The sequence below is a fragment of the Microcaecilia unicolor genome, chromosome 8 (assembly GCF_901765095.1).
Source record: "Microcaecilia unicolor chromosome 8, aMicUni1.1, whole genome shotgun sequence".
In the NCBI taxonomy this organism is placed as follows: Eukaryota; Metazoa; Chordata; class Amphibia; order Gymnophiona; family Siphonopidae; genus Microcaecilia; species Microcaecilia unicolor.
In genome coordinates this window covers 69,513,900-69,540,146 of record NC_044038.1, presented here as the reverse complement: position 1 = coordinate 69,540,146, position 26,247 = coordinate 69,513,900, and the positions used below count along the sequence as shown (strand labels likewise).

The window sequence follows — 26,247 nt, the reverse complement described above, 5'->3', positions numbered from 1 at the left end:
TTTTCTATGGGAGTGACGGTCACTACGTGGGAGATCAAAGATAGAGAATACAATATTATAGTCAATTTGGTAATAATCATTTTGCCTTTGATTTATAAAATACAGTAAGGCTAATGTAAAACTGAAGACTGAGCAGTTTAGGGTAGTATGACTGGTGAAACTTACAATTAATAGTAAAATGTATTAAATTGTAATCTAATGCAATAAAGCAGTAGAAGCTAATAGAATTTTAACAAAACAATAAAGATATTCAGTATGTTCATAAGAATATACCGTCGATGTAATACATAATTGTCAGTAGAAAATATTCACAACCATATTAGGGAATGCAGCCGATTAATTAGTAGGACTTTCTAAAGACAGAGTTAGCTAAATAGCTAAATTCACAGCAGTATTAAGGAATACAGTGGATAATTAATAGGACTACATAGTTGAATTCACAGCAGTATAAGGAATTCAATGGAAGATTAGCAGGACTAAATAGTTAATTTCATAATGATATTAAGGAATTCAGTGGATAATTAGCAGGACAAATAGTTAAATTAACACAGTATTAAGGAATACTGTGGATAATTAGCAATAAATTTAATATCCAGCTAAACAGGACCTTGAAGTGGTAGGTAGATGAACAGATTGTATCTTAGCTGGTTCCGTGTAGCTGATAGTGGGATCAAATTCAGACCCTAAACAGGTCTCTATAATACTGGTAGATGTGGTAGATAGAGATTTAGCTGGTTCAGTGTAGCTGAAATTGGAGGTCAAGTTTTGATCTTAAATAGGCAAAGTAGTGCCTGGCTGGTTCTGTATAGATGAATCGCAGGTCAAATTTAAACCCTAAGCAGAGTTTAGTGTACTAGGTGGATGGGCAGATAATGACTTAGTTGTTACTGTACAGCTGAGATTGGTTGGAGATCGATTACATGTGTTAGTGTTCCAATTTTGGGGAGCACTGCGTAAACATTGAGGCTTTCCTGTCAGGTCGCTTAGGCCCCAAAATATCTGATGTCCCAGTATGGAGAGGCAAATACAATAGTCCTCGAATGTCAGTGCAGATTAGCCCCAGTAATTAGTACTCGCTGTTCGTGGTTCTTCCCGATGCTAGTTGTACTGAACCTTTGGGGACGCTCTGAGCCACGTGGTAGGCTCTTATGTGTCCTTGGGACTCTGGATTTGCATCCTGTTTAGGTCGGGTGCGGTGAACTTTGACAGGTCTGGTCTTGGCTGCAGAACCCAGGTCCAAAGTGTGCGCCCGGGTCAGGAAAATATAGATTCAGCTGAGCCTGCCATGAGTGAGAAAGCGCGGGGTACAAATGTAACTAAAATAAAAAAAAAAAAACTCACCGCACGTTATTCGACAGGCCTTAGCAAAACCAGCAATATGAGGTAATTGTGGCTGGTTTACTTCAAGGCAGGAAAATTAGGAGGCCGCTAGACTAATATGTCGGCGTGCAGTCGTGGGTATTCACTGCGGTTCCCTGCGTCTCTCGAATCAAGCCCCTTCAATGTGGCCGCGGCAAAACCGGCGGTGCAAGAGTCAGTCGCGGCTGATTATTTGCTTCAAGGCGGGGAAACTAGGAGGTCACCAGGCTGGCACGTCTGCAACGCGTTGGGAGAAGGCATTTTGAGTGATATCAGACAATGCCACGACAGTAGCATTGTAGGCGGAACTCCCATACTGTGGGTCAGAGAAGCATCTGCAAACTCTCTCGGCGGTCCTCGATGCAGGCAAGGACAACGTCCAGGCAGACTTTCTCAGTCAAATATCTCCTGGATCCAGAGGAGTGGGAGCTGGTTAAGGGCAGCCCATCTTTCTGGAACAGTCTCCCCCTTCCCCAGAATGTTGCCCAGTTCCTAACAAATCTAAAACACTCCTCCTTGCACCATCATCTTATTCACGCATTGAGACTCTGGAGCTCTGCTTGGTCCTGTGTGTGGAATGGGGAGCACTTATGAAAATGCTACCCTGGAGGTTCTGAATATCAGCTTTCTACCAAACAGCCTAAATTTGACTTCCAGAACTTCCCTCCCACATTTTCCTATATCACTAGTACCCACATGTACCAAGACTGCAGGCTGCTTCGTAGCACTCTAAAAGAAATCTCATCTAGGTGAAGCATGCAGTCCACCATCTTTGTGGCAGGCAGGCAGGGAAGTGACCAAGCGATCCTCACATCCACTAGCTACCCAGCTATTTACATGATCAAATCTCTAATTACAACGGCTGTCCTAACCTTTCTCTCCTGGGCAGAAGCCCCTGGAGAAACACCCTTGGTGCAAAAGGATATGGCAGGTCCTGACTATGGGATCATTTCCTTCCTTTCCATGGTGATGCTCTCTCTGCAGGTGACTTTTCTCCTCAATGGCAGCAGAGAGGTTGCCAGACTAAATGTAGGCCTCCTGTACAAATCTATCTGCCTCAGCTCCTCCAAGTCTGCTACTAAACAAGCCTTCAAAGATCAGACATGTTCCCTCCAGGAGATTCAAAAAAGCTAATTCTACGTTATCTGAAGGAGATGCATGGATTTTCATCATTTTGGTCATCTTTGTCCTTTTCCATGGCCCTCAGAAGGGTCAGGCAGCTTTCAAGGCCTCTATTGCAAGGTGGATCTAGGTGGCTGTTGAGACTGCCTACATTTGCAGGAATCATCAGGTGCCTCTGGTCTTGAAAGCCCACTCCACTCCTGGACAGTGACTTTGGAGATTTGTAGGATGGCGATGTAGACATCACTCCATTCCTTTGTGAAGCACTACAGGTTGGACGTGTTGGCGAGGGCCCATTTGGTCTTTGACAGAACTGTCATTAGGGGTGCTTTGTTTTCCCCTACCCAGTAGTTCGGTATATCCCACTGTTCAGAACATATGGCCCAGAATACTAAGAAGGTGAAATTAGGTTTTACCCGATAATTTCCTTTTCTTTAGTCAGGCCATCCCGTTCTGGGGTGCTCTGCGTTTTTCCTTTTTTTTTTTTTAACTGAGTCTGGATTATGCAGGCTAGTGAGTCCCACTCTGTGGCATTATGTTCGCCATTTCAGCTGCAGTGGTTGATAGGGCACAGGTGTGCATTACATAGGAACCTTCTGCTACTTTGGTAGATGCATACTGGAGTTTTCTACTAATCTCCAGCAGGTTATACTGTTGAGTTAATTGGAAAAGATACCTCCATCTGCTGGTAGGAGGGGATAACACCCACTTGTTCAGAATGGTATGGCCCCGACTAAAGGTAAGGAACTTATCGGAGCAGGCATAATTTCACCTCAACTCTTCCAGTATCTCAGATGCCCCATGCCAAATGCAAGATATCTAGAGTCCATATTCAAATATTGCCAAAATGTGATGTATAAATGCTTTTCAAAATATGAAACATACAAACTATATTATAATTTTTGTGTGCAATAATAAGAAACAAGGTTTTTCTTTAACATATTTTTGATAAAATATTTTCCTAGAAACTTTTTGATGTTGAATTATTAGGCAGGTTTTTATAGGCTATTTTGGATAATCTAGATGTTTTTCCCTTAGGACATGACTTCCCATTTTTTCCTTTTCTTTCTCCAGTTGAGCCCAGGACTTTCAGTGAGGCAGAGAGTAAAGGAGTCAGCAGCAGGAATCCAGGAGAGAGTGCTTATAGGAAGAGAAGGAGGAAGCAGAGATTTCCACGGCACTTCAGCATGAGTCCTGCCACCACCCCAGCTCATATGCTGACAGAACTGGTGAGTTTGTATTCTATTTTATCAGCATCCAGAAAAAGAAGGAACAAGTTCAGAAAAACACTCTCTTACACTTCAGTGTACTGAGATCTGCAGCTGAAACCACAGAAGAGCTAGCAAGTGAGGTCTTACACTAAACAGTGACCTTGATTATCTGCTGCCTTCAAGTGGGAATTCAGAGGTAGGACAACATTCAGGACCATAAAGTATGTGCATAGTTAAGTTTTGAAAATTATCCTAGGGAAACTGTGTGCTTCCCAGTACACCTGCTCATTGGCAAACACAAATGTTTAGGTTCATTTACATGCAGGTGCTTGAATTGTCAAAGTATGTACATAAATTAATACCCCTTGGTGACTACAGCAGATACTCAGTGTTGCTGCATTATCTCCTGATATCATTCTTCAAGTCCCATCCCCATGTGGCCCAGCAATAGAAACAGTGGTTAATTACATCACCTGCTGCCATGGAGCCAAGTGTTATGATAAGTGCTGTGTGATTTTGTGCTTTGTACCACAAAACTTGTCCAATACAGCAGTTGGAGATAATGCACTTACCAGTTTCTCCTTCCGCTGGGCTACATGAGATGATTGAAGAATGAGATTGGGAGGTGGCAACACTGCTAGAAGTAGCACCCCTGACTGAAGAAATGTTTTAGGTACCCTTGTAGATGGGAAGACAAGTAGAAGAGAGTATTCTTCTAAAACCTCCGCAGCACCCTCAACACCCTGCTGTGTGCATCCAACTGTACCCTACTCCTCTAGACACCTTCTTCATACCAAATGTATCACACCCACACTCACATTGAGTACCTAATACCCTTCCCCTTGGTCCCTGCCTCAGACATCCCCACTGCAGTACTGCCTTAAACACCCCAACTCCTTCTTGGCATCTTTGATGCTGTTTGTATTACAAGTTCTGTTTTATTGGATGTTAGTGCTGTACCATCTATTATCCATCAGCTTTGATTGAAAGTATTGCTTGACTTCTGAGGCAGGCGCGTGAAGCGCCGAAATGCAGGACTATGTAGCCATATACAAAGTTGATTTTTCATAATAAATAACACATGTTGGAACCACATTGGTCTGCCCATTTCTTCTTTTTCTTCGTGTTTCTGTATTTGTTGTTAAGGGAACACTTCTTCTTTTTTCCTTTTTTTTTTGTACAGTCTCTCACACCATACTCCTGTTATGCCCCAGATATGCACAAGCCCTTACTTCCCCATCTCTGACATGTCACACACAGTAGACAACCCTATATCTCCAGATAACCCTGTAAACAGCCTACTTCCTTAGCATCCCTCTGGACCAGCCCAGAATGTGACTGATGGGTTGTGCACGCCTTCCAGGAGGTGGAGACTGAGAAAAAAACTGTGACTCTAGAGAGAGCCAGTAAGAGTCCTTGCCAACCAGAGAAAGATCCAGTAATCTCAGTCTCCAGCAGGTGGAAGGTGGTGAGCCCTTCAGTCTCATTCTTGTATTTCTCTATTTGTTTCTGTATTTTTTCTATATTTTCTCTTATTGGCTTTATTCTCTGTGCACCCTTTTATTTCTGACAAGCAAAAAGCCTGTTATGTGGATGCAAAGGTCCGCGGGGCCTTTTTAGTACCTCGGGGGTGCTAAATTCGGGTGGCCGGGTCTCTCCCCCTTGTCCTCCCTGATATTGTTTCTGAGCTTTGTTTAAAAAGTCCCCATATGTTTGATTTAGGGACTGAAGTTTAATTGGCACTGCTTCAGCCCCTTCTCAGAAGGGTGTCCTGTAAATTCTGCACCGCTATGGAAGCTTCTTCGGGGGAAGGGGTAGGGACGTCGTCTTCGTCCTCAGCGGCGGCAGGGGTGGGGGGGGGGGGTCTGTTTTGGCTGATTCTGTAGCGGCAGGCTCAGCTCCGTCGGCGGCTCCGATTTCAGTGGGAACCGCCGCCATCTTGTCTCCCTCCTTGTTCGCCTGCAGTGCTGGTTGCGGTCCCTCCCCCCAGTCCTCCCGGCTCTTGGCTGGCTCACTATGTGGGTCTTGAAACGGCTCAGACTCTTCGGGGGAAGAGTCCCTGAATTTGGGAGAGGCAGTAACATTTCTTTCTAGTTTTGGAAGACCTCTCGCTCTGCCGATTTGGCGGTTCTCTTTGAAATGCCGCATGTTTATCCTCTTGCCGCTGGGAAAGCTTTGACAGCTGCGGTTTTCAGTGTCGGCAGGAAACACCGCCATTTTTACAGAAGGTCCTGCCGAGGCAGAGCGGCCGGTTTCTTTCACGGTTGTATTGTTCAAAGTTTTTTCTTCTCAGCCCTTATTTTCTCCAGTAGCACCGTCTGGAGGGATGAATTCCATATTACTAATTATTTCTTTAGCGTTACGGGATGTGGGCAGCGCTCTACATGTGTACTAGCCATAATATCCCTGCTCCCTCTACTTTATTTTTGCTGAGGGTTTTTTAAATTCTTATCTCTGTGCGTTCCATGGTTCTCTCGAATCTGGTGGGTGACCCTGTGTCTGATACACACCCTGTTATCTTGCTAAAGACTCTGTTAGGTCTTTTCTCCGAGGACAAGCAGGCTGCTTGTTCTCACATATGGGTGACGTCCACGGCAGCCCCAGGTCCGGAAAATCTTCCTAGCAACAAAAGTTGCTAAAGCCTTCGAGGGCGCGGCCATCTTCCTGCCCGTCGTGCGAGAGTCCCACTTCAGTCTTCTTTTTTCCGCAGTCAAGAGCGGCTGTTTACGGCGGTTCTGTGCCCCAGTAAAGAAGAGCCTTCGTTTTTAGCCGGCTTTCGCCGTTTTTTTCTTCTTCATTTGTGCTCGTGAACGAGCTGTTTGTTTTTTCTTTTAAAAAAAAAAAGTTTTTCCCTTAGTTTCTTTAATTTTTCCCCTCAAGTTTCCTTTCATCGTCGTGTGCGGCCATTTTGGCCGCCCGTACGGGTTTTCTCCCTTTTTTTTGTGCCTTTACTTTGGCTAATAGATAGGTAACAGTATGAGCTGTTGATCTAAATTGCGTAAACTAATACAAAACAAACTGAACAACAGCCAAATTCAATCCCAAAAGGTCATAAAAAGGCATGCAATACTTAAAAGCATGAAGATTACCCTCAGAAACCAAGATATTAACCAAGGTCTGACCAACAAGACCCGTTATCTATATAAGATTCTGGTGTCCGTGGTCTGATCTCTTTCATTGGGTAAAGAATTGATCTCGCATGCTTACAATCAAAATTTTCTCATAATGCAAACATTTTCACTGAGAATCAAATATTTCCAAAAGCACAGCTATAGCATAAAATAACTTAGCTTTTCTTAGCTGGCTTAATCACCCCTCATTCCAACTGCTTAATTGTGTTCAACGGGGCACCATCGCGAATTTTGATTTCGCCGCCGCTATTTTTCCATCGATGACATCGAGGCTCGCCAGCGGCTTCAAGAAGTGCACTTGGTGCAACCGGGCAATTTCAGGCACCAACCCTCACGCATGGTGTATCCAGTGCCTTGGGCCTGACCATCGCCCAGACGCATGTAAGTTGTGTCTTAGCCTTAAAAAGTGGACACAAACGTTGAGACAAGCTCAACGGGAACGCCTGTTTGGAGCTTTGCCCGGTACTTCGGCGTCCACATTGACAGCGGGACCGAGGTCGGCGGTGTCGATGTCAGCACCGGAGAGTGCATCGACCTCGGGAGCGCAGGTAATGACTGTCCAGAGACCATCACATGCTGGCAGCAGTGAACCATCGAGTGGGTCTCCACCTGCCTCGAGGGCTCCTGCGGTACAGGCCCATCGGGACCAACCCCTTTCGGACACGACCCCGAGGAGGCGTGTGGATTCCATGTCCTCGTCGGTACCGAGGGGTACTGGTGACGTGCCTCGAGCGAAGGCAAAGAAGCACCGTCATCAGTCCCCTTCTTGTCACGGTACCAAGAGCTCCGGGGCTTCAAGGGAATCGGCACCCATGAAGCGTCGACGCCGGGAGGACCGCTCACCCTCCATACAAGAGGTGTCGATGTGCCGGTCTCTGGACAGCCTGGTACCGCCTCCTCCTCCTCAGCAGATTCTGGCTTCGACTCCTGTACCGACTCCACAGCTTTTCTCGACAGACACTCTTGACGAGCCATTCTTGCAGGGATCCTGGAGGGGCTGCTGCGACAGTCTGTTCCGGTACCAGCGGTGCTTGCGACTATGGTACCGTCGATAAATGCGGCGGCTGGCTCCCTGGCCCTCGACGTCGGTGCCGCTTGTGGCATCGGCCTCGACTGCCCCCCAAGTTGACTCTCCGACGTCAATGGAGGGAGCTTCATCGCCGCCGGCACGGGAGTCAACTTCTCGGCATTGCCATTGGGGACATAGCTCTTCGGCGTCGAGACGGGCTCGGCTTCGGACTGCAGTCAGAGAACTCCTATCCGATACCGAAGGAGAGGCCTCGTGGGAGGCAGAGGAAGACCCAAGATATTTCTCTTCTGAGGAGTCTTGTGGCCTTCCCTCTGTCCCTACGCCTTCGCCAAAGAGAAAGCTTTCTCCACCGGAGAGTTTGTCTTTCTCGTCCTTTGTCCGGGAAATGTCTACGGCCATTCCCTTCCCGGTGGTAACTGAGGATGAGCCCAAGGCTGAGATGTTCGAGGTCCTGGACTATCCTTCACCACCTAAGGAGTCATCCACTGTTCCTCTATATAATGTCCTTAAACAGACACTGTTGAGGAACTGGATGAAACCACTATCTAACCCCCACCATGCCTAAGAAGTTTGAGTCCCAGTATAGGATTCACGGGGACCCGGAGTTGATGAAGGCCTCATGACTCGGAGGTTGTGGATTCTGCTCTCAAGAGAGCCAAAAGTACGAGAGATTTCGCCTCGGCACCCCCGGGATGGGAGGCTCGGACTTTGGACTCTTTTGTGAGGAAGGCCTACCAGTCAGCTATGCTCATCTCCAAAATCCAGTCCTACCAGCTCTACACGAGCATTCACTTGCGGAATAATGTGAAGCAACTGGCGGACCTGGTCGATCAGCTCCCTTCGGAGCAGGCCAGGCCTTTTCAGGAGGTGGTCAGGCAGCTGAAGGCGTGTCGTAAATTCCTGTCCAGGGGTGCTTAAGATTCTTTTGATGTGGCATCCAGAGCCGCTGCTCACGATATAGTGATGCACAGACTCTCATGGCTGCGTGCCTCTGACCTCGACAATCGAGTCCTGCAGTGGCTTGCGGATGTTCCTTGCCATGGAGATAATATTTTCGGTGAGAAAGTCGAACAGGTGGTAGAGAAGCTCCACCAGCGGGAAACCGCATTCGACAAACTCTCCCACCGGGCACCTTCAGCATCTACACCCGCCTACTCAGGCTCAACCCCAGTGCGCTCGTTCACATCAACAGTGTGCGCCCAGACAGGCCCCTGCAGCTCCCCAGCAAAAGCAAGGGACGGGCTTTTGACTGACTCCAGGCAATCATACTACTACTACTACTACTATTTAGCATTTCAGCACTGCACAAACATAGAAGAAAGACAGTCCCTGCTCAAAGAGCTTACAATCTAATAGACAAGATATAAAGTAAGCAAATCAAATCAATTAATGTGTACAGGAAGGAGGAGAGGAGGGTAGGTGGAGGCGAGTGGTTACGAGTCAAAAGCAATGTTAAAGAGGTGGGCTTTCAGTCTACAGCATAGCCGCAATCAAAGTGTCCGTGCCGGACGATCTACCGGTCGGGGGGGAGGTTAAGATTTTTTTCACCCAAGGTGGCCTCTTGTAACCTCCGATCGGTGGGTTCTTCAAATAGTCCGACGGGGATACTCCCTCAATTTGATCTCCAAACCTCCAAATTGCCCACCGGGAGCTCAGTCTTTCAGCTTCCAGCACAGGCAGGTACTTGCAGAGGAACTCTCCGCTCTTCTCAGCGCCAGTGTGGTCGAGCCCATACCACCGGGGCAAGAAGGGCTGGGATTCTATTCCAGGTACTTCCTTGTGCAAAAGAAAACAGGAAGGATGCGTCCCATCCTAGACCTAAGGGCCCTGAACAAATTTCTGATTCGAGAAAAGTTCAGGATGCTTTCCCTGTGCACCCTTCTTCCCATGATTCAGAAAAACGACTGGCTATGCTCCCTGGACTTGAAGGATTCTTATGCTTACATCCCGATACTGCCAGCTCACAGACAGTATCTTCAATTCTGTCTGGGAACACAGCATTTTCAGTATTGTGTGCTGCCGTTTGGGCTCGCTTCTGCGCCCCGGGTGTTCACCAAATGCCTGGCAGTCATTGCAGCGTCACTGTGCAGGCTGGGAGTGCATGTGTTCCCTTATCTCGACGATTGGCTGGTGTTGAACACCTCAGAGGCAGGAGCTCTACAGTCCATGCAGATGACTCTCAAACTCCTGGAGCTACTCGGGTTTGCTAAAAAATTACCCAAAGTCCCATCTCCTTCCAGTTCAACAATTAGAATTCATAGGAGCTCTGCTGGACTCTCAGACAGCTTGGACCTATCTTCTCGAGGCGAGGGCGGACAACCTTCTGTCCCTGGTTTCCTTGGCCAGAGTGTCTCAGCAGATCACAGCTCGGCAGATGTTGAGACTTCTGGGCCATATGGCCTCCACAGTTCATGTGACTCCCATGGCACGCCTTCACATGAGATCTGCTCAGTGGACCCTAGCTTCCCAGTGGTATCAAGCTGCGGGGGATCTAGAAGATGCAATCCTGTTGTCCACCGCTTTTCACAACTCCCTGATATGGTGGACAATTCGGTCCAATTTGACCTTGGGACGTCCCTTCCAAATTCCTCAGGCTCAAAAAATGCTGACTACGGATGCATCTCTCCTAGGGTGGGGAGCTCACGTAGATGGGCTCCACACTCAGGGAGCTTGGTCCCTTCAGGAATCAGGTCTTCAGATCAATCTCCTGGAGTTGCGAGCGATCTGGAATGCTCTAAAGGCTTTCAGAGATTGGCTGTCCAATCAAATTGTCCAAATTCAGAAAGACAACCAGATTGCCATGTACAATGTCAACAAACGGGGGCACCGGATCTCTCCCCCTGTGTCGGGAAGCCGTCCAGATGTGGCTTTGGGCCCGCCGTTACGGCATGTTTCTCCAGGCCACATATCTGGCAGGCGTAGACAACAGTCTAGCCGACAGGTTGAGCAGGATAATGCAACCTCACAAGTGGTCTCGCAACTGGACAGTTGTCCGCAAGATCTTCCGAGCATGGGGCACCCCCTCGGTAGATCTTTTTGCCACTCAGATCAATCACAAGGTCCCTCAGTTCTGTTCCAGACTTCAGGCCTATGACAGGCTAGCCTCAGATGCCTTTCTCCTACATTGGGGGGTCAGGCCTTCTGTATGCGTATCCTCCCATACCTCTGGTGGGGAAGACTTTGCTGAAACTCAAGCAAGACCGTGGAACCATGATTCTGATTGCGCCCTTTTGGCCGCGTCGGATTTGCTTCTCTCTTCTTCTGGAGTTGTCCTCCGAAGAACCGTGGAGATTGGAGTGTTTTCCAACCCTCAGACCGAGGGGGCGCTTCTGCATCCCAACCTCCAGTCTCTGGCTCTCATGACCTGGATGTTGAGGGCATAGATTTCGCCTCCTTGGGTCTTTCTGAGGGTGTCTCCCGAGTACTGCTTCCAGGAAAGATTCCACGAAGCGGTGTTACTCTTAAATGGAGGAGGTTTGTCATCTGGTGTGACAGCAAGGCCCTAGATCCTCGCTCTTGTCCTACACAGACCCTGCTTGAATACCTTCTGCACTTGTCCGAGTCTGGTCTTAAGACCAACTCCGTAAGAGTTCATCTTGGTGTGATTAGTGCTTTCCATTATCTTGTAGAGGGTAAGCCTATCTCTGGACAGCCTTTAGTTGTTCGCTTCATGAGAGGTTTTCTTTTGTCAAAGCCCCCTGTCAAACCTCCGCCAGTGTCATGGGATCTCAACGTCGTTCTCACCCAGCTGATGAAACCTCCTTTTGAGCTGTTGCATTCCTGCCATCTAAAGTATTTGACCTGGAAGGTCATTTTCTTGGTGGCTGTTACTTCAGCTCGTAAAGTCAGTGAGCTTCAAGCCTTGGTAACCCATGCTTCTTTCAGTAAATTTCATCATAATAGAGTAGTCCTCCGCACTCATCCTAAGTTCCTGCCGATGGTGTTGTCGGAGTTCCATCTGAACCAGTCAATTGTCTTGCCAACATTCTTTCCACGTTCTCATACCCGCCCTGCTGAACGTCAGTTGCATACATTGGACTGCAAGAGAACATTGGCCTTCTACGTGGAGCGGACAAGCCCCTTATGACAGTCCGCCCAAATGTTTGTTTCTTTCGACCCCAACAGAAGGGGAGTGGCTGTTGGGAAACGCACCATTTCCAATTGGCTAGCAGATTGCATTTCCTTCACTTACACCCAAGCTGGGCTGACTCTTGAGGGTCATGTCACGGCTCATAGTGTTCGAGCCATGGCAGCGTCAGTGGCCCACTTGAAGTCAGCCACTATTGAAGAGATTTGCAAGGCTGCGACGCGGTCATCAGTCCACACATTCACATCTCATTACTACCTTCAGCAGGATACCCAACGCGACAGTCAGTTTGGGCAGTCGGTGCTGCAGAATGTGTTCAGGGTTTAGAATCCAACTCTACCCCCCCAGGCCCATTTTTATTCTGTTCCAGGCTGCACTCTCAGTTAGATGTTTCTTTGTAGGTCACTTTTTGTTATGTCCTCGCCGTTGCGAGGCCCAATTGACCCTGTTTGTTGTTTTGAGTGAACCTGGGGGCTAGGGATACCCATATGTGAGAACAAGCAGCCTGCTTGTCCTCGGAGAAAGCGAAGTTACTTACCTGTAGCAGGTATTCTCCGAGGACAGCAGGCTGATTGTTCTGACCAACCCGCCCACCTCCCCTTTGGAGTTGTTCTTTTCCTTGTTTTTGCTTCATAAGTTGACTGAAGTGGGACTCTCGCGCGACGAGTGGGAAGAAGGCCGCGCATGTATGGCTTTAGCAACTTTTCTTGCTAGGAAGATTTTCCGGACCTGGGGCTGCCGTGGACGTCACCCATATGTGAGAACAATCAGCCTGGAACTAGGGGAACTCTGGAGTATACCAACGTTGTTGGTTTAATTATCTGTCCCTGGAAGCCTCCCACTTGCCTGAAACGTTTTATGGCTGCCTTTAACTAAAGGTTTGACTGTTGGCTGAACCACAGAAGATTCTTGTGACTTTGCAGTCCCCCGTGTTCCTCTCTGTGTGTGTTTTTTTCCACGTGGACAAGAACAGTGGTTTCACCTTGTTTGTAGCGAGGATTTTTCCTCTCTTCGTTTATGAGCTTGCTGGATACTGTGAGCAGTGACATCCTCTGCTAAATACTGGGTTCCATATGCCATTACTTTTTATGGCTAAGTGACTGATCTTTACTGAGCCCTGTGTTCCGATTATATACAGAGACTGAAGAAACTGCAGTTTATGGTTGATGCTTAGTGCTTTTGGGATGGGATTTGCATGTGTAAATGTGGATGGTAGTGGGAGTGAGTTGTAGGGGTATTGTTTGGTAGGTTTTTAATGCACTGAATTATTTTCACTAATAAAGACTTTGTAATTTATAGAGAATAGGAGTACTGTTTGTTACTGATATTTTAGGTACCTCCTATTGTATGTATATCCCCTACTAGGATCGAGTTAAAATTTAATGCCAAGAAGTGTAGAGTGATGCACTTGGGGTGCGGAAACCCAAAAGAGAGATACCGGATAGGAGGGGAGAGATTAGTAAGCTCGACTTGGGGTGTTGGTGTCGGAGGATCTGAAGGTGAAGAAACAATGCGACAAGGCGACGGCCATGGCCAGAAGGATGCTAGGCTGCGTAGAGAGGGGCATAACCAGAGAAAAAAGGAGGTGTTGATGCCCCTCTACAAGTCGTTGGTGAGGCCCCACTTGGAGTATTGTGTTCAGTTTTGGAGGCCGTATCTTGCTAAAGATGTAAAAAGACTGGACGTGGTGCAAAGAAAAGCTATGAAAATGTTATGGGATTTGTGTTGCAAATCGTACAAGGAAAGACTTGCTGACCTCAACATGTATACCTTGGAGGAAAGGAGAAACAGGTGATATGATACAGACGTTGAAATACTTGAAAGGTATTAATCCGCAAATGAACCTTTTCCGGAGACAGGAAGGCGGTAGAACTAGAGGACATGAATTGAGGTTGAAGGGGGGCAGACTCAGGACTAATGTCAGGAAGTATTTTTTCACGTAGAGGGTGGTGGATATGTGGAATACCCTCCCACGGGAGGTGGTGGAGATGAAAATGGTAATGGAATTCAAACATGTGTGGGATAAACACAAAGGAATCCTGTTTGGAATCTTAGCGGAGATTGGGTGGCAACGCCGGTAATTGGAAACAAAACTGGAGCTGGGCAGACTTCTACGGTCTACGCCCTGATCGTGACTGAATAGATAGGGATGGGCTGGAGTGTAACTTTTAAGGGGCTTCGATGTTAGTTTCAGAACTTAGTGTAAGAACAGTACTGGGCAGACTTCTACGTTCTGTGCCCTGAGAAAGGCAAAGACAATTCAAATTCATGTATACATATAAAGTATCACATACCATGTAAAATGAGTTTATCTTGTTGGGCAGACTGGATGGACCATACAGGTCTTTATTTGCCATCATTTATTATGTTACTACTAGTAAAAAAAAGCCCGTTTCTGACACAAATGAAACGGGCGCTAGCAAGGTTTTCCTCGGAGTGTGTATGTTTGAGAGAGTGTATGTGAGAGTGACTGTGTGTGAGAGAGAAAGTGAATGTGCGAGTGTGTGTGTGTGTGAGAGAGAGAGAGAGTGAGTCTGGGTGCAAGTGTGTGTGTGAGAATGAGTGTGTGTGCAAGTGCGTATGTGAGAGACAGTGTGAGAGAGAGTGTGTTTCACACAGATACAGTGTGTGCGAGAGAGAGTGTGTGTGTGAGACACAGACTCTCTGTGAGACTGAGTGTATGAGACCAAGAGAGTGTGTGAGTGACTGTGTGACACATAGAGAGTGAATGTGATACAGTGTGAGACATAGAGTGTGTGAGTGAGAGAAAGACATTGACTGTGAGAGAGAGTGTGTGAGAGAGAGTGTATGTGTGACAGAGATACCTCCCCCCCATCTCTGGTGTCAACCCCCCCCCCCCTCCCTCCCTCTCTCTGGTGTCAGCCCCCCCCCCCCCCCCCCCCCCTCCATTACGCTGAGCTCTGGCTGTGCTTCAAGGAACTGACCAATCCTATTTAATAGAATGCACCTCCAACTTTCTGAAGCCGAGAAACCTCGTGTGGTTGGTCACTTCTGCTTGTGACGAACCCGGAAGTACGTGATGTCAATTCAGGAGATGGATACAGAGAGCAGGAATGCCTCAGCCATGCAGTCAGCTTCAGAATGTTGGAGGTGCGTTTATTATATAGGATGTAGCTCTTCTACTCCCATTATGTCTCCTCTCCTCCCTTCTATTGTCTGTTTATTTCTCACATCTTGCGATTCCTTATCCATTCATATCTCTCTTTCCAAGTTATTTTCTTTTGTTCTCTCTCTCTCCAGGCTGCTTATCCTTCCCCCCTCCCCTCTTCCCTTCCCCCCCCCCCCCCAATTGTCTATAAATTCTCTACCATACCAGCACAGCCCTTTTTTTTTGTTTGTTACTGAGAGAGCAAAGTGACCAAGCTGCAGAAAATTAACCAGCAGCTGCTGCAAGGGGATAGGGGGGGAAGATAATGACAGCAGTTCCAAGGAGAGTATTTATTTATTTGTTACATTTGTACCCCACATTTTCCCACCTATTTGCAGGATCAATGTGGCTTACATAGTACCGTAAAGGCGTTCGCCAAGTTCGGTAGAGAACAGGTACAAGGTTGTATTGTGATCGAATAAGGTCAAAGTGTTTCAGTCACCAAGAAGGTCGTGGATAAGGGAAGGTTGTGTATTGTCCAGTATGATCATTGGTTATGCTGTGTTGCCGGTATGGGTGTTTACATTGGATCGGTAGGGTAAGCCTTCCTGAATAGGTTGGTTTTTAGTGATTTCCTGAAATTGAGGTGATCGTGGATTGTTTTCACAGCTTTTGGGAGGGCGTTCCATAATTGTACGCTTATATAGGAGAAGCTAGATGCACAGGTTGTTTTGTATTTGAGTCCTTTGCAATTTGGGTAATGGAGGTTTAGGTATGTTCGTGATGATCCAGTGCTGTTTCTGGGAGGCAGATCTATAAGGTCTATCATGCATCCTGGGACAACACCCATGCAGATCCATGCAAAAAAATACTTATGTACCCAGTTATGGAATAGCGCCTGTTTCAGTGCAGATCTGCAAAGGGGCATGGCCATGTAAGAATCAGGGGCGTTCCCAATAGTGCTGATCCGTGCCCAACTCACATGCCAGGATTTTGCACCTGTTTCAGTTAGTGAAATTCCTCGTGCCCAAAGTTGAGCGCGGATCTCAGTGGCACGTGCTGTTTAGGGTCAGTCTCTTATCAGTGGCGTTCCAAAGTTGGCTGCCATCTGTGGCGGATCGCCACTGCACACACCACCAGCGCATCACCCTCCTGGCATATCACCTCCACTCCCCCCCCCCCCCCCCTTGCATCACCTCCTGGGGGTGCAGGGAGCAGTCGCGCAGCTGTCTGTTCCGCTGGTTCCCTGCCCCAGAAGAGGAAGTAACTCAGAGGGAGCAGGGAACTGGTGAAGCCAGCCACTTGGCTGCTCCCTGCACCCCCCTGCAGCATGCACCCGGGGTGGATCACCCTTGCTCCACCCTTGGTATGCCACTGCTCTTAACAGAATACCTTTCGATGCTGATGTGTTCAGTGCCAAATTTTGATCACCATTTACTGCCTAAATTTAATGTGATATAGATCTTGAACACACATGATTTGGGTCCTTCATGTTTGGTGATGCTATACCTGTGAATGTATAATCATTTCTTTTTTTTGTAAACTTTCAATAAACATTTCAAAAGGAAAGAAAACCAATAATGTGATATGGAGGAAAGAGGCATGAACTTTCAGACTGCCACTGAACTTAAACAACTGTGTGCACACTTCAGTCGGAGAAGTCTCATCATCTGCTTCCTTCATGAAAAATTCCTGAGAAAATTAAAAACCCATGAGATAGGAAGCAATGTTCTACTGTACATTAGGAACTGGTTAATTGATAGAAAACAGAGGGTAGGGTAAATGGCCAATTCTTTCAACGGGTGAATAGTGGAGTTCCGTAGGGATCTGTACTGGGACCAGTGCTATTTAACATATTTATAAATGATATGGAAATTGGAACAAATAAGGTGATTAAATTTGCAGATGACACAAAACTATTCAAAGTTGTCAAAACACATGTGGACTGTGAAAAATTACAGGAAGACCATAGAAAATTGGATTACAGGGTATCCAAATGGCAGATGAAATGTAATGTGGATAAATGTAAAGTGATGCACATTGGGTACAATAATCTCAATCATAGTTACCCAATAAAAAAATATAAAAAGAGTAGTAGCGATTGAATGGGTGCTAGGGAGAGAAACTTTTGTAATAACTATAAGGGAGTTGTGGAAAGAGATAATGGTAGCTAAAAGGAGCCCAAGAAGCAAAAGCATTGACCCTTTTTTTTCTAACTCATACTGCTACTACAGTCTCAGAAGGGACTGAACAACTCGCCCCATCCTTGCTCTGCAGCAAATTATCCAGTTCCAAAGTTGTTTCTGTTCTTCCACTTGTAGCCAGTAGACCCCATTAAACATAAAGTTAATAGAGAACAGTTGTTAAACCTTGCAAATAACACAAAAACAAGAGATAATGACCAGCAGATTGAAGATTGTAGAAAGTTGTTTCTTTACACAGTGTATAATTAAGATGTGGAATCTGTTGGCAGACAATGTGATCAGAATATTCCCCCTAGTGGGATTCAAACCATGATTAGACAAGTTCTTGGAGGAAAAGTCCATAAAAGATTATTAGCCAGGTAGACTTGAGTCATTGCACATCCCTGAAAATAAACTATAGGAAAAAGATCTACTTTTTTTGAATCTGCTGGGTACTTGTAACCATAGTCTGATCACTGTTGGAGACAGGATGCTAGGCTCCATGGATTCTCCGAGGACAAACAGGCTGAATAATCCTCACAAGTGGGTCTGCGATCCACGCCAGCCCGGGAACCAGCATTTGAAATAGCAAAAACTTTTGCTGGAGCCTTCTGAGCGTGCCGCTAGTCCAACTGCACATGCACTGAGTGCCTTCCCGTCTGCTGTGCAGCCGCGCTCCTCAGTTATTTTTTTCTATGTGAGGAGTGGCAGCTAATTTACCTGGCTCCGCTTCGTCATCTGGGAGAGCCTCAGTGCCTTTTTTCGCTGCTTTTTTGCCTTATTTCTATTCATTCTCTTCATTTTCTTTAAAATAAATTCCACTTATAGTCTTAGTTTCTCGGACCTATGTATAAGTTTTCTTATATTTTAGTCATGGCCGTCCTTAGGCCTGCTTGGCCAGGAATTTTCCCTTTTTTTGGTGCACTTTTTTCAGCACCATCAAGTTTTTTGATTTGGCTAGGGCAGTCTTCCTTTCCATGTCATCGAAGACTCCCAGTGGCTTCAAATGGTGTACTTGGTGCAACCAGACCATCTCAGATACTGATACCCATTCATGGTGTATTCAGTGCCTTGGGCCCAACCATAGCCCAGCTCGTTGTGCCCTTTGTCTTTGTATGAAGAAAAGGACTCAGCTGGCTTGAGAAGCCCAGAGAAAGGAACATTTTGGGGTCCGGTCCTTCGGCATTGACATCAGTACCGAGGTCAGCAGCGTTGACAGCGAGGGATGCATCAATGTCGGGAGTGGAGGTAGGCATGGCTGCTGAGAGGCCACGACACACTGGGAGTAGCGAGGCATTGAGTGGGTCTCCACCTACCTCGAAGCCTCCTACTATACAGTCCCCCTGGGACTGTCCATCATCGGACCTGACCCCGAGGCGATGTGGGGATTCGACTTCGGCACCGAGGAGCCTCGGTGAGGTGCATAGCGCAAAGGCTAAGAAGAACCAACACCGTTCTCCTTCGACGCATGGTGCCGGGAGCGCCAGGGCCCCAAAGGAATCGGCACCCGAGAAGCGTTGATGCCGGGAGGACCACTCCCCCTCCATACAGGAGGTGCCGGCATGTTGGTCTCTTTGCAGCTCGGTTCCTGCTCCTGAGCCCCATGCAGCTCTGCCACAGACTGCTAGGGATACCCCACTTGTGAGGATTATTCAGCCTGCTTGTCCTCAGAGAAAGCGAAGATACTTACGTTTACTAGGTATTCTACAAGGACAGCAGACTGATAATCCTTCCAAACCTGCCTACCTGCCCTTGGAGTTGTCTCCTCTATCTCTCTTCTTTACTCTTCACTTAACTGAGGAGTGCGGCTGCGCGGCGGGTGGAAAGGCACTCGGCGCAGTTGGATGTGCGGTGCGATCAGAAGGCTCCAACAAAAGTTTTTGTTATTTCAAATGCTGGTTCCCGGGCCAGCGCAGATCGCCGACCCACTTGTGAGGATTATCAGCTGGCTGTCCTCGGAGAATATCTGCATTTGAAATAGCAAAAACTTTTGTTGGAGCCTTCTGAGTGCACCGCGCATCCAACTGCGCCTGCGCCGAGTGCCTTCCCACCCGCCGTGCGGCCTGGAAGGCACTCGGCGCAGGCGCAGTTGGATGCACAGTGCACTCAGAAGGCTCCAACAAAAGTTTTTGTTATTTCAAATGCTGGTTCCCGGACCAGCGCAGATCGCCAACCCACTTGTGAGGATTATCAGCCTGCTACAGGTAAGTATCTTTGTTTCTTGGTCTGACTCAACATGGTTTTTTTTTTAATGTTCTTATATTATTTTGTGGTTGGAGTGCAGCAAGAGCTCTTACTGTGTTTGTACCTTTCTGTTTCTGGAATCAAATGTTCACGGCTGGACCCAGAACAAGATCTCCCATTGCAATATCTCCTCTAGATGATTTTACTTTTTTTTTTTTTTCATGTTTTTTTTTTACTTTGGGGATCCTTTTACTAAGCTGAACTAGGTATTAATGCTTGTCTAATGCAACAAAAAATGGAGTACTTCAGGATGTGCTGCTCGCTAAAATATTTTTCAAAATATTTTGAGGGGGCACAGAGTGGATGTTCTTGTATTAACCAGTTACTGCATCTACATTACTGTTGGTTAGTGCACCGATAACACAGGAGCCCTTACCAACTACAAAATGGATGGTGATAAGTGCTCCCCTGGTAATTAAAAAAAATGGCTTCACAGTAATGGCAACATTAGCACATGGTCATTAATGCAAAAAGTTGAGAGAGGACATTTTTATGGCTGTAGTAAAAATGGCCTTAGCGTGTGAGAGAGACTTGTGCAAGAGCATGCAAAGGCCACTTTTTACTGCAGTGTAGTAAACTGACCCCTTAAATAATTGTCAAAATTTATAAAAAGAAATATATTCCAAAGGAAAAATTAAGGAAATAGATACATCAAAGGAAGGATTCAAATTATATAATCCACAAATAAAACTATTAGGCTAATGTTTAATTTATATATATATATATATATATATATATATATGGGGTTATAAATATATAATCCCTCATCACTTTACACCAAAGTAAAAATTAAGGTAAATTAAATAACCATAATCCCTAACACTTAATTTTCTAAGTAAAAAAGACTCCGAATATGTCTCTGATAAGTAACAATGCACAAGGAAATCTAAGAAGAAAAGTTGCTCCAAATTGCAAAACTTTAGACTTTAGTGACAAAAATTGTCTCCTACGAATCTGCATTGGCTTCAGTATATCAGGAACAACATTCATCTTTTGTCCATAAAAAGTCATTTTTATGTTGAAAAAAATCTCAATACAGCTATTTTATCTTCCTCTTTGACAAAAGAAACTAGGAGAGTGGCTCTGGTGGAAACCACATCCACCTTCAGCATAAAAAAAAAAGTATAATTGAATTTACATCTTGTCAGAAATGAAATAGCAAATAGTCCACATAAATGGGAACAAGCAGTCAACAAAGAAATGAAAATAAAGTAATATCAGATTTTTAGATCATTATGCAAAAATCTATACTTCTATTATACAGTTCTCACACCTTCTGTTTTCCTTATTAATGAAAATCTCTCAAGCTGGGTAGCGTCAAAGTAAACATGGAACTTCATTTAATTTAATCTTATATCTACAAGGAAATTGAAGAAAGAAGGAAGCTCCTATCTTTACCAATCTATCTTTCAATTTTAGAAACTCTTTACAATGAAGTTGTGTGGCCCGTGCAACATCAGGAAAAACCCAAATGTGCTAACCACAAAACTATATATCTTTCTTATGAAAATTCAGTTTAAGTAGATTAATTTTTTCCTGCACAAATTATAAAATAGCTAAAAGGGTAGCCCTTGTCTCAAATCAAAAGAATAAAAACCTACAGGGTCTCTTCCAGATCTGTCTGTTGACCCAGCTTGTTGATAAAGGTAATAACAATTAGAAATCATTTGATCAATATTAACAGCATTTTTTTTTTACTGAGGAAATGTAATACATATTGGATACCAAAATAGAATTAATATCAGAAAATCCCAAGACTTCCTGAAAATATTTAACAAGAAATTGTTTAGGAGCTATTAAATGGAAAATTCAGGAATCTAATGTTTTTAGCCTGATTCATATTCTCTAAAAGCTCATCTTACCTATCTTTAATAAACATTTGCAGAATGAATAGATGAAACTTGAGTTTCTAATGACTTCACAGAAGATTCCAAATTTCCCAGTCTAGAATACTGATCTACCATTTTGGCAATAGACTGCTGAAAAAAAAAGTTCAAATTGAGAGAGCCTTTAAATCTTTCAAAGAAATATCATTTGGTGTCTGTCCATTTGGAATGTTATGAAACTCTCCAATTGCTGAGACATTATTTATTTAAACATTTCTAAACCACACTATCCAATTGTCCTAGGCAGTGTACATCTGGAACATACACAGTGAAACACAAAAACATAGCAGTATACACACAACTATAACAAAGAATCACTAAATGAACTCATCTTCACCAAGACTAATATCTTGCAGCAGTAAGTAAGCTATTTATTTTTATTTTTATTATTTTTTGCATATTCATGACAGTATTTTACATAGCTGCTGTATATATGACATAATTGTTGATGTCATATCCTATCTGTTTGCTTTTTGATATGGCATCCTGTTGAAACTCCACGACACACTGTGGCTTTTTCAGCACCATTTTGTCTTTACCATTCCCTGAGAGCAGCGTCCAGTAAGTTCCAAGTTTTCAGCTACTGTGTTAGATGCATCGCTATATTGCCCTCTTGTTCACTGCAGTCAGACTTTTGCTTTCAGGTCCTTGCTTTTCCTGCCTTCTCATTTGTCTGTCCATCGGCCACATTTTCCCTGTGCTTTTTAAATCAATATCACTTTTTGAGTATATTTGTACCTTATTTACAAAGGATTTCTCTTATGATGTTAGTTCATAGCAGTACTTACAGTTTCTACTTTTCTTTTGTTTTTTAGTGGTAATTTGGTTTCTCTCCCTCTTTTTTGTACCCGATATATTTCATATGTTATATTTTATCTGGTTTTTCTCCCTCCTTTATGCACCCGCTACATTTTAGCCTGCTACCTCCCCATTCTAGTTGTTTCTTCCTTCTTTGTTTTGTTGGCTTACCGCCATATATCTCCACGGAGTTCAGTTTTTACTTAGTTCTGTCCCCCTTCTTTTGTCTTTTGTTTTTTACAGCACTGCTTCCCCGTGCCTTTTCTTTTTTTTTTTTTTTTTTTAAATTTTTATTTATGAAATCTGAAATTCACATCAACAGGTAACACTTTTGCATTATTTTAACATGTCTTATAACAAAATTCGTACTATTCCTCGTTATAATTGTGACCCTCCCTCAGTTTCCCCCCCCCTCCCCACCCCTTCCCAAGCCCCTCGTCGTCTCTACTTTATAGCATGTTATACCAACAATCCTGGTCTTAAGTTTTTAATTATCGGCTAATCCAATTTATTGTCTATATTACTTTATAGCATGGTTATCCCAATTATAACACCTCCCCCTTCATATACATACGAACACAGAGAGAGTTTTTTTTTTTTTTTAGTGTCCTTGTTCATGCAGGTGGTATCACCAGTTGGGGGGCATCTAGCTCCACCCCCGCCTGACCCCTCCATTCTTTATATTTGTCCCAAATTTTGGAGAAGTATCCTACTTGTCCATTTTTGATTGCTGTCATTTTGGACATCTGATATAAATAATCCAGTTTGTGTATCACTTTTATCACTGGTGGAGCAGATTGAGTCTTCCATGCTGATGCCAGTGTTATTTTGCTCGCCACCAAAAAAGTAGAGGCGAATCGGTGTGTTGTTGGTGGTATTCCTTGTGGTCGAAAGTGTAGTAAGCCGAGGTCACCTGTCATCGGGTACCTTTTCCCTAATATTTGCTCAAGTAATTTAATCAGTTCCTCCCAATATACGTTTATCTTTGGGCAAGACCACCATATACAGTGGGGGAAATAAGTATTTGATCCCTTGCTGATTTTGTAAGTTTGCCCACTGACAAAGACATGAGCAGCCCATAATTGAAGGGTAGGTTATTGGTAACAGTGAGAGATAGCACATCACAAATTAAATCCGGAAAATCACATTGTGGAAAGTATATGAATTTATTTGCATTCTGCAGAAGGAAATAAGTATTTAATCCCTCTGGCAAACAAGACCTAATACTTGGTGGCAAAACCCTTGTTGGCAAGCACAGCGGTCAGACGTCTTCTGTAGTTGATGATGAGGTTTGCACACATGTCAGGAGGAATTTTGGTCCACTCCTCTTTGCAGATCATCTCTAAATCATTAAGAGTTCTGGGCTGTCGCTTGGCAACTCGCAGCTTCAGCTCCCTCCATAAATTTTCAATGGGATTAAGGTCTGGTGACTGGCTAGGCCACTCCATGACCCTAATGTGCTTCTTCCTGAGCCACTCCTTTGTTGCCTTGGCTGTATGTTTTGGGTCATTGTCGTGCTGGAAGACCCAGCCACGACCCATTTTTAAGGCCCTGGCGGAGGGAAGGAGGTTGTCACTCAGAATTGTACGGTACATGGCCCCATCCATTCTCCCATTGATGCGGTGAAGTAGTCCTGTGCCCTTAGCAGAGAAACACCCCCTAAACATAACATTTCCACCTCCATGCTTGACAGTGGGGACGGTGTTCTTTGGGTCATAGGCAGCATTTCTCTTCCTCCAAACACGGCGAGTTGAGTTCATGCCAAAGAGCTCAATTTTTGTCTCATCTGACCACAGCACCTTCTCCCAATCACTCTCGGCATCATCCAGGTGTTCACTGGCAAACTTCAGACGGGCCGTCACATGTGCCTTCCGGAGCAGGGGGACCTTGCGGGCACTGCAGGATTGCAATCCGTTATGTCGTAATGTGTTACCAATGGTTTTCGTGGTGACAGTGGTCCCAGCTGCCTTGAGATCATTGACAAGTTCCCCCCTTGTAGTTGTAGGCTGATTTCTAACCTTCCTCATGATCAAGGATACCCCACGAGGTGAGATTTTGCGTGGAGCCCCAGATCTTTGTCGATTGACAGTCATTTTGTACTTCTTCCATTTTCTTACTATGGCACCAACAGTTGTCTCCTTCTCACCCAGCGTCTTACTGATGGTTTTGTAGCCCATTCCAGCCTTGTGCAGGTGTATGATCTTGTCCCTGACATCCTTAGACAGCTCCTTGCTCTTGGCCATTTTGTAGAGGTTAGAGTCTGACTGATTCACTGAGTCTGTGGACAGGTGTCTTTCATAAAGGTGACCATTGCCGACAGCTGTCTGTCATGCAGGTAACGAGTTGATTTGGAGCATCTACCTGGTCTGTAGGGGCCAGATCTCTTACTGGTTGGTGGGGGATCAAATACTTATTTCCCTCTGCAGAATGCAAATAAATTCATATACTTTCCACAATGTGATTTTCCGGATTTAATTTGTGATGTGCTATCTCTCACTGTTACCAATAACCTACCCTTCAATTATGGGCTGCTCATGTCTTTGTCAGTGGGCAAACTTACAAAATCAGCAAGGGATCAAATACTTATTTCCCCCACTGTATGTAGCATATCTCCCACCGCAGAGCAGCCTCTCCAACAGTGGTTTGAGGCCCCTCTAAACATTTTAGCTATACAGTCCGGTGTATAATACCAGCGGTACAATATCTTATATCCATTTTCTATCATTGCACTGCTGACCAACACTCTCACCAATGAGCCTATCGCTCGCTCCCAGCTCTGTGTATCATGTTTCACCCCTGTATCTTCCCATTTCTGTGTATATTTCAGAACTGGTGTTTTAAGTGTCAATAGGGCGGCATAAATTCGTGAAACACACCCCCTAGCACTCCCTCCCCCCAGTGCCCGTTCTATCTCTGTCTCCTGTATCTGCAATTCTGGTTTTGCCTTTCGGACAATAAAATCTCTTATGCGTGCGTAATGGAAGGAGTTCTGTGGTGGTAGGTCAAATTCTTCCTGTAGCTCTTCAGTTGAGTGAAAGGCTCCTTGTTCTCAAAATTGCCCTAATTGTCTCATAAGTACATAAGTAATGCCACACTGGGAAAAGACCAAGGGTCCATCGAGCCTAGCATCCTGTCCACGACAGCGGCCAATCCAGGCCAAGGGCACCTGGCAAGCTTCCTTGCTACGAAAGGCTACAAAGTCAATAGAAAGAAATTAAAAGTTGCTCAGACACATGTTACCTTTCTTGGCCATCACATTGGCCCCCGTCAGAAGGGCCTAGGTCCCGATACTCTCAAACATGTCTCCTCCTTGCGAATGCCCACTACTGTTTCTGATCTCAGAGGTGTCCTTGGCATGCTAAACTTCTGTCGCCTTTGGATACCCAATTATTCCGCCCGGACTCAGCCTTTTTACATGAAACTACAAGGTAAACAGAAAGTAAAACATGAACCCTTGCAGTTCACACCTCAGGAAACCACTGATCTTATGGCCCTTGTGAAAGATGTTATGCTTTCCTCACCATTAGCAACCATTGATGTCTCTCAGGATGTGCACCTTTGGGTCGTGCATACTGAGGATACTTGGTCTTGCCTGATTACACAAGAGCATGATGACCTTGCTTGTGGTTATCTTTCGGGTACTTTTTCACCTGTTGAAAGAGCTTTTGCTACTTGTGAGAAGGGCCTCGTTGCCGCCAGCACAGCTGTTACAAAATTATACAGCTACATTCCTCACCTTCCGGTGATTCTTCACACGTCCCATGATGTTAAATATCTATTGGATAAACAGATTAGTCACATGACTGTTTGCCGGTTACAAAAGTATCAAGTGCTTTTGTTCAGTGTAGTGCACTCTATTCACCCATTAACTTTAACTGACCTTCAACGCCTAGATCCATTACTCACTGTAACAGAGACAGCACAGAATGCAATCTTTCCCCATGAGTGCACTACCCAATTGTCTGTTCCTGAATCCCTCCATCTGCATTCAGAAATCTTGCAGAGTGGTGAGGTTTGGTTTACAGATGGTTCTCAGCAAAACGGAGTTGCCGGTTTTGCCGCCCTCCGTTATACACCAGAAGAAGAT

General features: G+C 45.3%; 1 protein-coding gene across 2 annotated transcripts in view; it reads left to right on the top strand.

Annotated features, from left to right (window-relative positions):
• The window catches only part of LOC115476748, an 86,520-nt gene that overhangs the window by 44,408 nt on the left and 15,865 nt on the right, over positions 1-26,247 (top strand). For both annotated transcript variants that reach the window (XM_030213319.1, XM_030213318.1), the window contains exon 4: positions 3,556-3,710. In XM_030213319.1, coding sequence (XP_030069179.1) covers positions 3,556-3,710 — 155 coding nt within the window. The remainder of the gene's footprint in view (positions 1-3,555; positions 3,711-26,247) is intronic.